This window comes from Hylaeus volcanicus, chromosome 8 (assembly GCF_026283585.1).
Source record: "Hylaeus volcanicus isolate JK05 chromosome 8, UHH_iyHylVolc1.0_haploid, whole genome shotgun sequence".
In the NCBI taxonomy this organism is placed as follows: Eukaryota; Metazoa; Arthropoda; class Insecta; order Hymenoptera; family Colletidae; genus Hylaeus; species Hylaeus volcanicus.
In genome coordinates, this window is record NC_071983.1 from 15,497,426 (window position 1) to 15,514,234 (window position 16,809).

Genomic DNA, 16,809 nt, shown 5'->3' on the forward strand with positions numbered 1-16,809 from the left:
TATTACATTTTTAATATTTCATTTATACTGCAACTCAACAAAACGGAGACAATTGTCCACTGTTTAAATTTTAATCATTAATTTCCCGTTTTTGTATCTTCAATTATTTGACTTTTACTAATTTGGTATTGAGCAAACTTTATTTAAATCTAAATTGAATTATTTCACAATTAATTCAATCTATAATTGTATATTTTGTTGTTAATTTTTAATGAAAATTGCTACCTATAAAAAATATCTCTTTAGAGCAGAGTTTACCTCCCAAGCACTAACTTAAATAACGAAAGATGAAAGTATCGAAAAGTAAAAACATTAAGCTTTACAATGGTTTTCTATTCGTCAATGTGGGGTGAATTTTAACAAAGTTACGAGAATTTGATGGTTATTATTCAAGCGCGTGGCGACGATTGTGCAGAACGCATGACGACGGCCCTGATTCACCGATGTAAAGCGAGCGAAGCCTGCGCGCCGGCAAACAGAATTCGTGCATTCTAAATTAATATTTTCTGGATCTGTACGAACTAGAAAACGTTCCAACATTTGTCGCGGGTGGTTTTCTCTTCAGAAATGTTTGCAGAATCCTATAATTGGTAGTAAATTCGACCTAGACGAATAACTTTTCATAAAAATACAAAAGTATTTCGTGAAAAGTACTCGCGTCGCCAACTTTTTAAACTTCGGTGTTAATTTACAGGCATTCAAAAAAGCAGATAATTCTAAAGGAATACGTCTTCATATTCAGGAAACGCTCCTCTATCTTTTAAGACTAAATAGAACTTTCTAGCGTTCGTAGTTTTCAAGTAGTATTACGTTTTCTCTAAAAATCGACCGTATTTACAAAATCGCGAATTTCTCGAAAACTAAGTGTGATGGAGCAATTTCACTTTCAGATTCGTATTTAGGACGAGGAACCCTATAAGAATCACCTAGTGGATATCGCGGAATTAAAAAAAATATGGAAGCGTTACCCTATATTGATTCTTTTTAAATTAATTATTATTCCGTTTTAAAGAATGCAATTACTGCAAATTCGATCGAATAACAATTGATATCTTGAAAGTATTGCTTTGTTTCTAGATGTTCGCATACCGATTACACATGCTTTTGAGTTTGATACTCGTAATAGCGATTCTAATGTCAGATACCGAGCACGCGCAATCGGCTGTATTTCAATATAGACTAAAACGACAAGCAGAAAATGACGCTCGTAAATATTGCGCTAGTAGTCTTTAGCAGATTCGTATTTAGGACGAGGAACCCTATAAGAATCACCTAGTGGATATCGCGGAATTTAAAAAAAGTTTAAATTTGTCGGACAGTGTTATCGAAGAAGTTGTATCGATTAATCGAAGTCGCTTCTAAACTAAACTGTTAAAGACCGTTGATCAACGACCAAGAATAGGCGATCGTTAAAACAATTACTTTGCAAGGTTCCTTGCTCTTCGTACGACAAAAGCCAGGCATCTTGATACCACCGATCGGGATTTTCTTTTTAGGCTTTTGTTCTTCGGATTCCGAGTCTGGCGCGGGCGATGCCACCGCGTGCTTGGTATTTTCGGTGTTCAGCATCTTCTCCCTTTCCTCCTCGGCGATTTCCTTCTTATCCATGCTCTTCTCTTGATCCCCCTGGCTCATGATTTATCGCTAAAAATCGATCAATTCGGTTTAAATTATATCACATGTTTTTTTTTTCTTTTTTTTTTACTTAATTATTTGAGAACCTCAGATGAGGTTCATACATACAGTGGTATGTATAGTACAGTTTACGTGTATATTATATCCGCAGTTTACATTCTTTTAAGAAACCAAAAATACATAGACAAGCTGCAATATTAGGGCTCGCAAGAAGCGATTCAACATTAAGGGGATATTATCGTCTAGAAGTTTGTTTTTTCAGTAATTTTTAGGAATTAATTTTGCGAAAACTATCAAACCTACAGTACCAGGCGTTTTTATGCATAATAAAACACGTTTCAACTAACAACACAAATTTTTATGAATTACTTCATTGAAATCTATACAAGTTATGCGCTGTTATGCAGGTTGTGGCGCGAGACGCTCGTTCAATCGGGCGCACAGGCTGTGGCGGGTTCTAGTTGTCTGAGACAGAAAAACAAATTTTTTTTTTCAATCTATATGAATGTAGTTACCGTCTGAACTAGAATTGAGTAAGTACTAAATTTTTTATCGGAATCGCAGCTGTTTGAAAATTAAGGTTTAATTATCCCGGAAAATTGTCAACTAAAATATGAGAGCAGGGCTAAAATATTCAAGCTATCGGTATAATTCTAGTTCAGACCATAGGCGATGGTGCCCTCGAAATGTGTGTAAAACTAAAAGTCAGCCGGTCCAATAGTTTTCGAGAAAAACGAGCCCCCGACTTGAAAAATGTCGTTTCGAGAAAAACGCGTTTAAAGTTTGCTATACATTTAGCACTAATACTGGTGAACAGCCTTTAAGCCTCTGTAACTATGGGAGCTCTACGAATTTCAAATTAATATTTTAGAGGCACTTTCTCAAAACACCAATTGATAAGAAAATGTAAAAGAAAAAAAATTCGAATTTTTGAAGTTTCTAGACAATAATACCCCCTCAAGTGGGAGACACAATTTCATATTTTGGAGCTTCTTAATTAGCTTGGTCCTTGAACTGTAGTAGAGCCTGCATTACCAAATCACATGATTGATGTCTTCGATTTCATAGTTGCATTTACGTTTAGGGTCGCTTATTATCTTAAGTTATATCATACAGTGGGTGTAGAAAGTATTCGTACACCGATCAATTTCCAAAAAAACTGTGTAAAATTGTAATTTATTAACTTATTTTTTATAAACAATGACATTCTACATATTCTCGGAAATCTCTAGAATAGATAGAGTACAAACAAAAAATAGCTATTTATGTAAGTAGCGAAATTAACAAGGAAAAAAACAATTACTCGATAGACATATTGTAGCAATAAGTATTCGCACAACTGTTTAAAAGTACTTTCCTGGAAATTTGATGTTTTCTAATTCGCGCGTAGCAATAAACTAATGTGTTTACGTTACAAACTCCACTCTAAATGGTTCGTCATAAATAGACTACGGATCTTTATGCATTTATAGGAAATTTGAACGTGCAAGAAATTACAAAATGCAAACAATATGCAAGAATATAAGAAAGATTAAAAGTAACGGCCATGTTATACTATTTGCAGAATAAAATAAATTCTTATCTAGGTACAATTTTTGTAAGCACGTTCGCGAAGATTTTATTTTGCATAAAAATCCGCAGTCTAATCGTAAGAATCGTACAAATACTAATTGCTTCTATACTTTTACCCACTTTTCGCACTTTTTTTGTTAATTTCACAAATTATATTAACTAGTAAATGTTGTTTGGACTACATCTATCTATTTGGACTATATCTTAGAGACTTCCGAGAAGCTATGTGAACTTGGCACCTGACTTTTCAAAAATTAATTTTTTTTTTATAGAAAACGATAGCATTTCGTTTGTACTTAATTGTACCTCCAATAGTTTCGTTTGTACCTCGATAATAATTAAAATAAATTAGTACGTAATTAATAATTAAAAAAAATTCAAAAAATGGTCAGCACCCGACATCGAGATTTTTGAAAACGGTTTTTCCCGATTCTTTAGAATCGTATGTACCCGTTTGTACCGCTTTTCGTTTCGTTTGTACCTCGATAGTTTAAATTTTACAAGCAATTGTTGATCCGCGTAAGAGTGAAGTTCGTTAATTTTTAAGATATTTAAAATCTGTTTTTTCCCGATTCTTTAGAATCGTTTGTACCCGCCGGAAACGTCTTTCTTTTCGTTTGTACCTCAATAGTTGAAAATTAACGAACTTCACTCTTACGCGGATCAACAATTGCTATATAAAATTAAAACTATTGACGTACAAACGAAAAGAAACACGTTTCCGGTGGGTACAAACGATTCTAAATGGTACGGATATCTGTGAGCGAAACCCTAGGTTTCGAATAAACCTCGAGTACAACATCGGGGCTGTGCCCAACTCGATAGCTCGAACAAACCCGAACCGCAGGGAAAACGCGCGCGGAAACCGCAATGTGGATCGCCCTGTACTTATAAGCGTTGCAGCTGGCGTCGGGACGCCCAGACGTAAACCGATCGATCGGATGGCATTGCTCTCTGAGCCTATTGCCTCCAGGAGTCTAGTCGTACATAGCTACCTGGCTTATATTTTTCCGTTTCCGATAGTGAAAAAAACTACGGCCGTATCGTTAAGCGTTGTCTATGCACAATAATTTTGGATACAATAAAAATAAACGCATATATTGGTACAATACGATAAATAAAATAATAGTTACATAATAAATAGATCCGTAAATACAAGTAGACGTCGATTAAAAATCGCCTGCAAGTATAGAAATGAAAAGGAAAAAAAAAAAAAGAAATTAATTTACAGAGAAATGTAGGATACAATTTTATGAAATTAAAAGTGTAAGTCGAGATATCTTCAAATCGATGAATGGACGATTATTGCGAGCAATTAAACCCCGTAATTAAATTAACATTAAAGTAGAGTGCATTCGGTTTCATTTAAGCCGTATAGACTTAAACAGTTTCGTTCTATAGATGGTTCTTTAAGTAATTAACGATTCTAGTTTCTTTTTCGAACTATATTTTCCTCGCTCGCCTATAATAATGGTTCTTCTTATTAAAAAATATTCAAATAAATCGTATTCGAATAGAGCAGATCGCGACAGAAAGCTTCGATGTGAAAATTCGAACGAACAAATTTTACCGCTAAAGGTGCAAAGAAAGTCGTTTTTGTTTATCCCTCTCCCACCCTTAGCTCTCGGTCCCTTTATATTATATTTATATCTCACGCATCGGTACTACGGTGCAGTTCCGAAACAAATGCGTTCAACTTTCTCTTTTGCGAGGCGCAGTTCGTACACGATTTAATACGTTCTTTTCGATATCTCCTTAACTAGTTACTATTTCAAATTTCTTCGCCCGAAATACCTCATGGTTTGCTGAAATACTTAATTGTTGGAAAGCGTCTTTGTTATAGAATTCTTTGAAAAGTTACCCTTTCCTTTGTTTGCGACGATACGTATCGAATTCGAGAAAGATATTACTTATATTTGGCGAATTCACAGATTTTTTTCATTGCTACCTCGTGTTATAAAATATCGTTTAGCAACTGCTACTGAAACACACGCTTAAAAATGTTTAATTGTCTGTTTAGCTCAGTTTAGCCTCTGTGGGAAGCAATCGGCTCACCGACGCCGACGATTCGGTTCAATTTGTTTCTTTGTTGTACGAATCGTATAATAACGAATAACGGATAATTAATAATTTGTAAACACTCACACTTTTCGAAGTATCGAAGAAGGACGCCACCGAATTTTCCGGAGGAATTTCTTCTGTCGCGTTGTGAAAACCCCTCGAAAGGCTAGGCGGCGTCGAGGCGAGCGCGTTCACGTTGCCGGTAACGAACACTTCATCGATCGAAAACTGATACACAATTACAATTTTAGGCTTTAGAAGAGAACGGTTTTAAACAGTGGTGAATGTCGACAAGGATGACGCCAAACGCACCGCGTACCTACCTCGACTTGCCTCGACTGTCGTTCTACGATTCCGCTACGAGTCTTCCTCCACTACAGTTTACAACACGATGCTAAGCTGCTATTGGCTGGCCCTGATCATGCGCAGTCGCTTCGTTTTGAACGTTACCCATACAACGAAACTCAAATTTGAGTAAAACGCATCTTTTCACACTTTTAAGTAGCGAATATTAATCGGATTCGTTTGTTTTTTAATCTAGTTGAAGCAAAGACCAGGAAACATATATACAGAATTGAAATACCTGAAACCATCAAGCAGGGCCGGCGCAAGGCAGGTTCAGCGCGTTCCCCGGCCCACAGTGGGACGACAATGTATAAGGTGTCCCAAAAATATTATAACATCTTGAAAGGGGTGGTTCGGGAGGTGACTTGAAACAACTTTTTCCTTAACGAAAATATTGTCCGAGGCTTCGTTGAGGAGATATTAACGGAAAACAGTGACCAATCAGAGCGCGCGTATACCGTTGGAGCGGCCGCGGTAGCGTATGAGCGCGGCCGCCTATCGCGTAGCCTACGCTCAATCAGCATACTCGCACTCTGATTGGTCGGGGTTTTCGCTTAATATCTCCTTAACGAAACCTCGGACAATATTTTCGCTAAGGAAAAAGTTGTTTCAAATCACCTCCTGAACCACCCCTTTCAAGGTGTTACAACATTTTTGGGACACCCTGCATAAGTGTTGGACATTGAGGCAAAAAATAAACATACAAATTTTAAACCCTAAATATATTTTAATGAATCTTTAAACCTTTGACAATTATGTTTCATAGTATTATTACGTTTTGCTTCACTATTTACCTCATGACATCTGAAATTAGTCACGTTGATCTATTTATCTTTTCTTTAATTTACATTGTAATTCTTGTATTATATGACTTTACCAAAAGAATGTCTGCAATATCTAATGTTGAGGTTGTAATAATTATGAAATAAACAGAAAGATGATTTAAATGTACAACAGAACTTTGTTACATTTGATTGTAGAAGTTATAAGTGTTTTATCCAATTATAAAAATCACCTAAATTCGCCCAGACAAAACTTTGCACCATTTGTTTTTAGGAAGTATGTAGACTGTAGCCACGTGTAACCGTTCACGTAGTTTTTGCTTTTAGTTGCTTCTTTGTCAAAATTTAAGAAACATTTATAACCTCTATAATCAAATGTAACAAAGTTCTGTTGTATATTTAAATCATCTTTCTGTTTATTTCAGAATTATTACAATCTCAACATTAGATATTGCAGACATTCTTTTGGTAAAGTCATATAATACAAGAATTACAACGTAAATTAAAGAAAAGATAAATAGATCAACGTGACTAATTTCAGATACCATGAGGTAAATAGTGAAGCAAAACGTAATAATACTATGAAACATAATTGTCAAAGGTTTAAAGATTCATTAAAATGTATTTAGGTTTTAAAATTTGTATGGAAGCAATTTTTTGCTGAGATGCAAGACATTTTTTTAATAGCGATGATTAAATTGAAAGGAGTAACAAAAATTATCAAAGTATTATTATTTAATATTGATCTTATACAAAATTTATAGCATTTGTAAATAAATAATTCCTCGTTGTAAAATTGAAGTGTAGGATTTGAATATGAATTCAGGCCCCGCAAAAGGTCACGACGGCCCTGCCATCAAGAATGAAGAAATACCGGCAGATGTTAAATTTCGATTGATAGCACCACGTCCTCTTTGTTCTATTCGATGATAGATGAAAAAATAAAATTGTAACTTCCTCGAATAGAATCCTCGTTACGAACAGAGGTGGTAAATGTTGCGTGGAACGTGAAATTCAACGAAATAAAACAAAGTTTCAAAGTATGACGAAACCGGTACAGCGGGGGTACGCATATGTCGGCCGCACGTAGTTCGCGCTCATCGTAACATTGCGCATGCGAATTCGGCCTAAAGCAAATCCGCGTCGTCGCCGTCGTAGTGTCGTATTTGCGTTGTGCCTCGAATCACGATACGTAGCGTGCACTGCTGTCGATCGTATATACACATCTACCGTTTGACAGTTCGATTCTAACGCGGGTAATAGGTGATCGTTTAGTTCGTTCGCCGGGCGTTCGCTCGGAGTGGAAAGGTTTTTCGCAATCGAAAACTCGCTTTCCGCTAATATGCCTTTAATCGAGTTTTGGGGAACGGTCTGTGGGAAAGCGCTCTCGTATCTGGAAGCGTTGGACACGTAGGTGTCACGATGTGCACGAAAAGTAACGAATCTATGTCTACGTGCTTAGGGATGGGATACCTGCGTCCGTTGTGGATGTCGCGGGGTTAAACTCTCGGCTCGTCAGACGAATAGCTAGACACGTACCATAGAAAGTAGATAGCGCGAGAAGAAGAACGTGGGAGTGACAGGAACGGTGAGGAAGAACTCGAAAACTGTTCGACGGGGTTTTGAAATCGAAGAATCGCGAAAAAAAGACGGCCGATCAATGTCTTATTTGTGATGGGAGTGCCTGCGCGGGGAGCACTCGCGGCGATCGTCGCCATAAGCGCTTTCGCCGTCTATCTGAACAGCCTTAATTGTGGCTTCGTTTTCGATGATATTTCAGCGATTAAGGATAATCGGGACTTGAGGCCTCATACACCCTTGAAAAATGTTTTTTACAATGATTTCTGGGGTACTCCTATGCACAAGGTGGGTGATACGATAGAGGCGCTTCCGATTTCCCCTTCCTTTTCACTCTTGTCTACCTTCTTGTGTATTGATCCGTTCAACTCTTCTCCTCCTTTTCCTACCGAAACGATTTAGGTTCGATTCGATTAAATCTTATCAAACTTAACTTGATCTCCTTCCACGCGGATTTCTTTCAATTTCTTATGCATAAATCCATAATTTATTCGTAAATCGCATCGAGTAGCTGCATTTTCTTTGATTTCATTATGGTCTTTAATCGAATTTATTTATGAAGAGGATTCTCTTATTCGAGGAAAGCTTTCTTTTATTATTATATTAAATAACGATGCAAATTATTATTATTCTTTTTTTTTTTTTTATAAAAAATACAAGTATACAAAGCAATACAAACACTGTATCTTTCTGTACAGGAGCAATCGCACAAATCGTACAGGCCATTGTGTGTTCTCACATTTCGATGGAATTACTTGATTCATCAATTGGATCCCATGGGATATCACCTGCTTAACGTTGTCCTACACGTTGGAGTATGCCTATTATATTTCAGGTGCGTCTATAATGAAACTGGAAACATCAGAAGTGCTCTCCTTAGTTACATTTTGTATAACGACAATTAACGAAATGTATTTTATTCGCTATTGCAGAACTTGCTTAATGTTTCTATCCGACTCTGCAACTTTTGTATCGTCCCTTCTGTTCGCTGTTCATCCTATACATACAGAAGCAGTAAGTCGTAAGATTGGTATTCTCATCGATCGAATCGATCGACGTTACCTTGAAATTATACAAGAATACTATTTCATAATTATTTCTAGTCTTTGTTCTTCCCTTCGCCGACAATGTCTCGATACTGTACCCAGGTTCAAAGGGTCGACGTCGAGCGATCGATCGCATCGTAGTTCCTAGTTCGTATTTAGATACGTTATCAGTGGATAATCATGTGTTAAGGTTACAGGAGTAGTCGGAAGAGCGGAAACATTGTCCTCTTTATTTTATCTAGCAGCTTTAATCACATATACTAAATGTTGCAGAAGTAGAAGGTCTACAGGTGAGATACCGAAAATTCTCTGACACATCCTTACTTTGGCACTCGTTACAAACAGATGCTAAATTTATTATAATTTTTACAGAATGGAGATCGTTGATATTATCTATGTTTTTTGTTTTTACTGCCATGTTATGCAAAGAACAAGGAATAACGGCTACCGCAGTTTGCGTATTGTATGAGATTTTTGTTGTGCAAAAGGTAAATATCTTCGTAAATCCACTCACGAATAACACGTTAATTATTTGATATTGAATATGTGTTTGAACTCGCATGCTATGCTGCTCGGTTAGGTAAGAGCGATGGATATTTTTCTGACGTTAAAGGGAGCTTTTGGTGGAAAGAAAATATCTCTTGCCTGGTCCAGCGAAGGTACAAAACGACTAACTGCCCTTACGCTCGTCACATTTAGTTTACTTATTCTCCGGTTACATGTAATGGGCTCAAAGTTACCTGTATTCACCAGGTACTCACTAAAGATTCTACGGCAACGTACGTTAAAATACGGTAAAATATAATACTATAAACGTATTTCAGATTTGACAATCCTGCATCGGTAGCACCAACGCCCGTAAGGCAGCTTACGTATAATTACCTCGCAGCAGTTAATTTAAGACTGCTGTTTCTTCCAAGCGATTTGTGCTGTGATTGGACTATGGGAACTATACCATTGCTATACAGTTTTACAGACCCTCGCAATTTCGCCACTGTAGCAACTCATACGATGGTGCTAGGATTGTTGGCAACAGCAATTTTAACACCTAATAGACAAACTTCCGTCATCCTCATAATGGTTAGCATTAAATATATGTCGATAACCTGTTCTTTTTCAAAATTTCTTTTCATAAGTGGTATCGTTGTATTTAAATATTTATGTTTAGAGTTTGGCTATGATGATACTACCATTCTTACCTGCCTCGAACCTCTTCTTCCCGGTTGGATTCGTTATTGCTGAAAGAGTATTGTATGCTCCATCGATGGGATTCTGTATGCTCGTTGGATACGGATGGAGCATTTTATGCAACAAAAAGTAAACTTTCTATGTTCTTAAATATCTGGATTCTTATAGATACATTCGTTACTTTACAATTCCACCTTTTTTATTAACTTACAGGTTCAAGAAATTATCGCTATTTTTACTAATAACACTTCTGGCTGCTCACTCCACAAAAACTTTTATGAGAAATTATGATTGGTTGGATGAATACTCTATATTTATGTCAGGATTAAAAGTAAACGATCGCAACGCCAAATTATTTAATAACGTAGGCCATGCCTTGGAGAGTCAAGGTCGATTTAAAGAAGCACTGAACTTCTTTAACATGGCCGTGCAAGTTCAAGGCGACGATATCGGTGCACACATCAACGTAGGCAGAACATACAATCATCTCAAAATGTTTAAGGAAGCCGAAGATGCATACCTAAAAGTAAGTAACATAGTTAAATTGCGAATGCATCGAATTAGCAAATCATAAAAGATAACTGAAATTAAGAGTGTATACCTTGTTTGTTTAGGCAAAATCTTTGCTACCTAAAGCAAAACCCGGAGAATCTTATCAGGCGCGAATAGCACCGAATCACTTGAATGTTTTTGTAAATTTAGCGAATTTAATAGCAAAGAACGCAACTAGGTTAGAAGAAGCCGATTTACTTTATAGACAGGCCATTAGTATGCGTGCTGACTACACGCAAGCATATATTAATCGCGGTGATGTCTTAGTTAAACTTAATCGTACGAAAGAAGCTCAGGAAGTTTACGAGCGAGCCCTTTTTTACGATAGTAACAATCCTGATATCTACTACAATGTAAGTATTGGTAACAAATTTTAGTTGCAACGCTGACATTTGTTTTTATATAAATCTTCTAATAATTATTCTTCTACTTTTTAAGCTGGGAGTTGTATTCTTGGAACAGGGAAAGGCATCGCAAGCTCTGGCATATTTGGATAAAGCGTTAGAATTCGATCCGGAACACGAACAAGCATTGTTAAATTCAGCCATATTGCTTCAGGAATTAGGACGCGCGGAATTACGAAAAGTAGCCAGAGAAAGGCTTCTAAAACTTTTGAGAAAAGTACATTGTTTTCCTAGTTATTATTCGGAATTAATACTTGTATACATATATATTGTAATTAATTCGAAATGAAATAGGATTCTAATAACGAACGAGTACACTTCAATCTTGGAATGCTGGCTATGGATGACCATGACAGCGGAAGCGCGGAACGTTGGTTTCGTAACGCGGTTGCTTTAAAAGAAGATTTTCGATCCGCGTTATTCAACTTGGCTCTCTTACTGGCGGACGAGCAACGTCCTCTCGAAGCAGCACCTTTCTTGAACCAGTTAGTTAGATTTCACCCGGACCACGTCAAAGGATTAATCCTTTTAGGAGATATCTATATTAATAACATAAAAGATTTGGATGCCGCTGAAAATGTAAGCAAAAATTAATTAATAAAATTATTTCGTGTCTTGGATAGCTCATACAAATATTAATTGAGAACTTTGAAATGGTTATAGTGTTATCGTAGAATATTGCAGTTGGATCCAACAAATATCCAAGGTTTACATAATCTGTGTGTTGTAATGGTGGAACGTGGCAAGTTAGGACTCGCTGCTCAATGTTTAGAACGCGCAGCAGCATTGGCACCTCAGCAGGATTATGTGCACAGACATCTTGCCATCGTAAAGGCTCGAATCAATCGATTACCTCCGGAACAACGCGATACAGAAATCTTTGACGATTCTTTCTGGCAGGTAAACCCGAAGGAAAGGAATTTTAACATGGGCGACATTTCTAGCAGCAATGGTGCTGGGAGTACCGTTGCCACAGGTGGTCCTGGAAACATGGTTAACAGTGATACCCAATTTCTGGGACAAACGGACTCAGTTTTTTCCAATCATCACAATCACATAGGGAATAAGAAAAGCAATACGGACTCGCTGAATAATAATATAGTACATCTGAAGGGTCCGTCGAAACATGGAAGACTTCCATTGAATGACGCGAGAGCGGAAGTGAACAACATATACGACGATAACGAAAAGTCTTTGAACCCAAGTTCAAGTTCGAAAGATATACAGGAACTCTCCTCTGAAAGAGACTTTACCAAGAGCATGGGCGCGGACGCGACGGAATTGACAATCGACCGAGAACGTGCAACCAAAACAATTCATTCCGAGAAATTTGGCGGAAATCACGCTGGAACCACGCGTCAAACAAAAGACACAGCACTCTCATAATACTGACGTTAAAACCCGCCGAATATTGTATAAAGTTATATTCTACGTATAACGAAAGAGATTGGTGGTACAGCCGTATAGAGCTAATATGTGAATATAAAATAAATACAGAGTATTGTTTTATATGCTGTACGAATAGAACGTTTTGTAAAATATATTTAAAAAATGTGTAACTCTCTTTTTCTTTTTCTTTACGATTTCCTCTGGTGAAATAATAAACCTGTCCCCGTTTGTAAATTATAATACGCACCGTTTAAAGTTAAGACTAAATTTACGTTTCTGTTACTGTAAGTGGAAACCTTGTTAATAGCGTGTACCACGATAATAGTGAGAAACGGTAATAACAGATATTGAAGTAGTGCGATAATGTTAGAAATACGAGCGTAACTCGGTAAGAGAGAAAAGGAGAAACGAGCAATGCCGATGTGTGCGAACTGTTTTCGCGCGTTTACTTTCTGTGATCGATTTGCATTAAGTAGTGGTCGAACGAGCGCGTAATATGCAAGTTGTTTATTTTAAACGGACCAGAACAACTTCAGTCATCGAAGAATCGAGTGTCGATCTCGCGTTCTGTCTTCATTTTTATAGTTTTTTTTTTTTTTTATCACATCTTTTCAGCGACTCCTACTACCTAAACGATTACGCAGCCTTTCTCTTATTCCCGCGAAAAATTAACGAACGAAGTGTAATCGAAACAAGTGTTGTGTTTATACAGTGCACCGAAAATCTTCTCATAAGTTCCATTCAGTAATATGTAACAGATTTTTTACATATTAAAAAGTTCGAAGGGTACGAGATCGTTGTTGCCAATCTTAGCTTTTCGGTATCCACGAGTTATGACTGTACGAACGTTTCTAGCCGTGTCGACTGATCGAATGAAATGAAGACAAATAAAAGGAAAAAAGAACGATGTATCGTTACAAACGCTTTTTCGTTCCTTGCGTAAATGGTTTCTGACACAGAAAGCCCCTTTCGTAACCAATGTTAAGAGGAGCAACGTGGCGCTCGACACACGAGATCACATCTCAAACAATTGAATGGAAGGTGTTCCAACTTTATCCTAATTGTGTTTTCCGAATCGAACGAATTCACAAACAATGTGAACGGTTGATTGTTCACGGCGTGATACATTAGAACTTGTGAGAAGGCATCCGAAGGTGAAGAGACTACGAACGAGATACCAATGTACTCGAAAGAATCCTAATGTTAGAATTTACCGAGGAGTTCTCCGATCGTCGTTAACATTAACCGAGGGGTAACTTTCCAAATCTACGCAAGTTATTTTTTCTTACAGATATGGTCTATAAAAAAAAAAAAAAAAATATTTGAAAATTTGTGGATAAAGTGACTTCTTTCCCATTCGAGTGTAATTTCCTGTCGCTTACGATATTAACTTTGTTTTATCGGTGTTTTTTACGGCTTTCTTATCGTTTTTATTGCATTCTGTTTTCAATATTGAAATATAGCTTAAGAGTTCATCAAAGTAGAAGGCACGAGAAGTTTAATGTTTATAATAATGTGTTTTTTTTTGTGCACCATATTTATCAAACAGATTATTGTTCGACTTGTATTACTCTTCGGAGCATATGTCGCGCGAACGATTACACGCGATGAAAATACACGTTCTCGTTCGTCGAATTGTTACATAAAAATCAACGACGAAAATTAGAGTGCTTGGAATGTTATTCTTCGGCTGATGTAATGATCGATATACATATAAAAAGAAAAAAGAAAAGTACCAGACTGTGATAGTACATCGTGATGTACAGATATATACGTATATATATGAAATTTGCTGATCTCTGTTTTATCGACGCATACTAAGTAAGTGATCCTCTTACATATATTTTCTTTGATTGCGATACTATCGTATTGTTTATCTATTTCATATAATGCTACAACTACCTTATAGGAGAGTAACTGCAGTAATAAATATAAGTTAATAAGTAATCATTGAAATAACCGGTACTTTGAGAATAGCGAATCATAAATTACTCGTAAAATCGTATAAATAATGTTTACGCGAAATAGTAGTTAAACAATATCAATCTGGGCGAAGAAAAGAATATCGAAGGCAATACACGAGCAATTGTTACGAATCATTCGACGGAATGATAATTCTGTAAACATTATAAAAGTGAAACGTACAGTTCGTATCTCGTATGAGTTTTTCCACCTAGATCTCTATTTATAAACTCGTGCTAAAACTATCTACCAACAACTAGCGCCCCATATCTTCCGAACGGGATAAACTTTGATGTTTTCTGCTTTATCGATGCTTGTCAATGTACGATAGATGTAAGTCAGAAAGGGGTAAAATAAAAGTAACTGTAATCTTTGAAAAAATAACGATACACCGCGTTGATATACATACGTATCTCGCCAAATTTTGTCAACATCTTTAAGGTGTTATACCTAAAATTGTTTTCGCTTTAACCTGAAATCGTCTAAAATTCGTGAGATAATTGTAAATTGTTTGCATCGAGGGAAGATTTACAGCGCGAGATTTATATTTACTCGAATGATATCTAAAAATAGGTTGCTACTGGTTGCCTGGTATGCGAAAGCAACATGGGGTATCATTATCATTATTGATAAGTCCTGATAAAGGTTAATGAAAGTGATTTAAATAGACACACTCGAGAATCCATTTATGACGCTTGATTTTCGAATTTACTCGTACAGCAATCGTGCCCAACGTGCTTTTCAGAATAACTAAATAAACGTTCGATTACTTTGATAATGGAGTAATTCAGAACACATTTGGCAAAATATCGACATTCTACGTTTCAAATTAAAAAGATCTTTAAACAATTTTCTAATCTAACGGTGTTCTCGACTCGATAACAAATTGAAAGAAACGCTTAGTTTTCAAGATATAATTCTAAAAAATCTTGAATTATATGTAGGATGTATTCGCGCCTTTACGCGGCTAAGTTCTGACGCATGTGAACACCGGGTTGCCTGTTGCTAGGGGCGCTTAAATAAGAAGCGCGAATATAGGTAATTATAATTTATTTTGAATGTAAAATTGATTATTCATCCTTATCGTTTTGTAAATAGAACGAAATCCATCCAGATACAACGAAATGCAGTGATCCTTGTTAAGAGGCTTGGAACATCAAAAAATGAAAAAAAATCACTTTTTATTTTTTTTTTATTAAAATTTAAGCGATTCTGAACAATTCTACTCAAAGAAAATTGAATTTAGAGCACTAGAAGTGGTAAAAAAAATTTGTTGAAAAAAAAATAGAACTTTTTTTTTACAAAATTTCTTTTTTTCTCACAAAAAAGTTCGACGACACGAACTTAGTAAAAACAACACGATAAAACTGTAAAAAATATAAGAAAAAAAAACTGACAACTTTCTCGAAGAGAAAACGACAGTCAACTTTGCGGAAGACCGGAGGCGCGGTTACCTTGATCACAGTCATAGGGTATTGTTTTCTAGGGTAAAGAAGACAGTAAATTTCCGAAAAAGCAGTGTTTTAATCGATTTTGATCAAATTTAATACGATTTGATAACATTTCTATCGATAACCGAACGGGAAATAGAAATTTTTAGTTTTTTTGCGTCTCCTGAAAACCTAGGTTTTTGATACAAAGGTACACTTTCCTCAGAAACGGTTAGGCCGATATGAACCAATTTTTTTACACGTGTTTTCTGATAGTTGGATCTAATTTACACCGAGGATTTTTTGAAAAATTCGAATAGTTAATTTTTTAAAAATGTATATAAAGTTGAAAAAAAATGTATACGTTTGCGCGGCGATAACTTTTTTTGGAATCAAAATATTGAATAAATCCTTGGTGTAAATTAGGCCGAGCTATCAAAAAATACGTGTAAAAAATTTGGATCATATCGGACTAACCGTTTCTGAGAAAAGTGTACCGTTATACCAAAAACCTAGGTTTTCAGGACAGGCAAAAACAAAAAATTTGTGTGTCTCGCTCGATTATCGATATAAATATTATCTAATCGTATTTCTTTTTATCAAGATCGATTAAAACACTGTCTTTTTGATCATTCTCCGTCTTTTTTAACCTGAAAAACAATACTCTATGGTTATAACCAAAGTAACCGCGTCACCGGTCTTACGTAAATTTGACTGTGCCATTGTTTTCGCTTCGAGAAGTTTGTCAGTTGTACTTCCTTATATTTTTTACAGGTTTATCGCGTTCTTTTTACTAAGTTCGTGTCGTCGAACTTTTTTTATGAGAAGAAACGAAATATTGTAAAAAAAAAATTCTATTTTTTTT

The 16,809-nt window shown here is 36.2% G+C and overlaps 2 protein-coding genes across 4 annotated transcripts in view; one reads left to right on the top strand and one right to left on the bottom strand.

The window, feature by feature from the left end:
* Positions 1-5,649, bottom strand: part of LOC128880806 (neurotactin) — a 12,276-nt gene extending 6,627 nt beyond the window's left edge. Inside the window, exons 1-3 of one of the 3 annotated variants that reach the window (XM_054131265.1) lie at positions 5,592-5,649; positions 5,353-5,496; positions 1,423-1,644 (exon numbers count right to left, since the gene is read on the bottom strand). In XM_054131265.1, the coding sequence (XP_053987240.1) occupies positions 1,423-1,635 (213 nt within the window). In that variant the 5' untranslated portion in view covers positions 1,636-1,644; positions 5,353-5,496; positions 5,592-5,649. Of the gene's footprint in view, positions 1-1,422; positions 2,552-5,352 lie in introns of those variants that run through there. The other 2 variants (XM_054131264.1, XM_054131266.1) reach the window with 2 other exon arrangements.
* A 1,898-nt stretch (positions 5,650-7,547) lies between these two features.
* On the top strand, positions 7,548-12,746 carry LOC128881506 (protein O-mannosyl-transferase Tmtc3-like). The gene is made up of 13 exons (XM_054132618.1): positions 7,548-8,261; positions 8,672-8,808; positions 8,906-8,987; positions 9,210-9,309; positions 9,392-9,507; positions 9,600-9,772; positions 9,844-10,099; positions 10,188-10,336; positions 10,421-10,733; positions 10,822-11,112; positions 11,198-11,380; positions 11,458-11,742; positions 11,827-12,746. Exons 1-13 carry the CDS (start codon positions 8,070-8,072, stop codon positions 12,547-12,549), a joined length of 3,000 nt encoding a protein of 999 aa, XP_053988593.1. The 5' UTR covers positions 7,548-8,069; the 3' UTR covers positions 12,550-12,746.
* The last annotated feature ends 4,063 nt before the right edge of the window (positions 12,747-16,809 follow it).

Excerpts from the sequence above, each read along its gene's own strand:
- LOC128881506 (XM_054132618.1), top strand. The coding sequence starts at position 8,070 with ATGGGAGTGCCTGCGCGGGGAGCACTCGCGGCGATCGTCGCCATAAGC. Across the intron at positions 8,262-8,671 it reads GGGGTACTCCTATGCACAAG|GAGCAATCGCACAAATCGTA; the intron begins GTGGGTGATACG and ends CTTTCTGTACAG. Across the intron at positions 10,100-10,187 it reads CTTCCGTCATCCTCATAATG|AGTTTGGCTATGATGATACT; the intron begins GTTAGCATTAAA and ends ATTTATGTTTAG.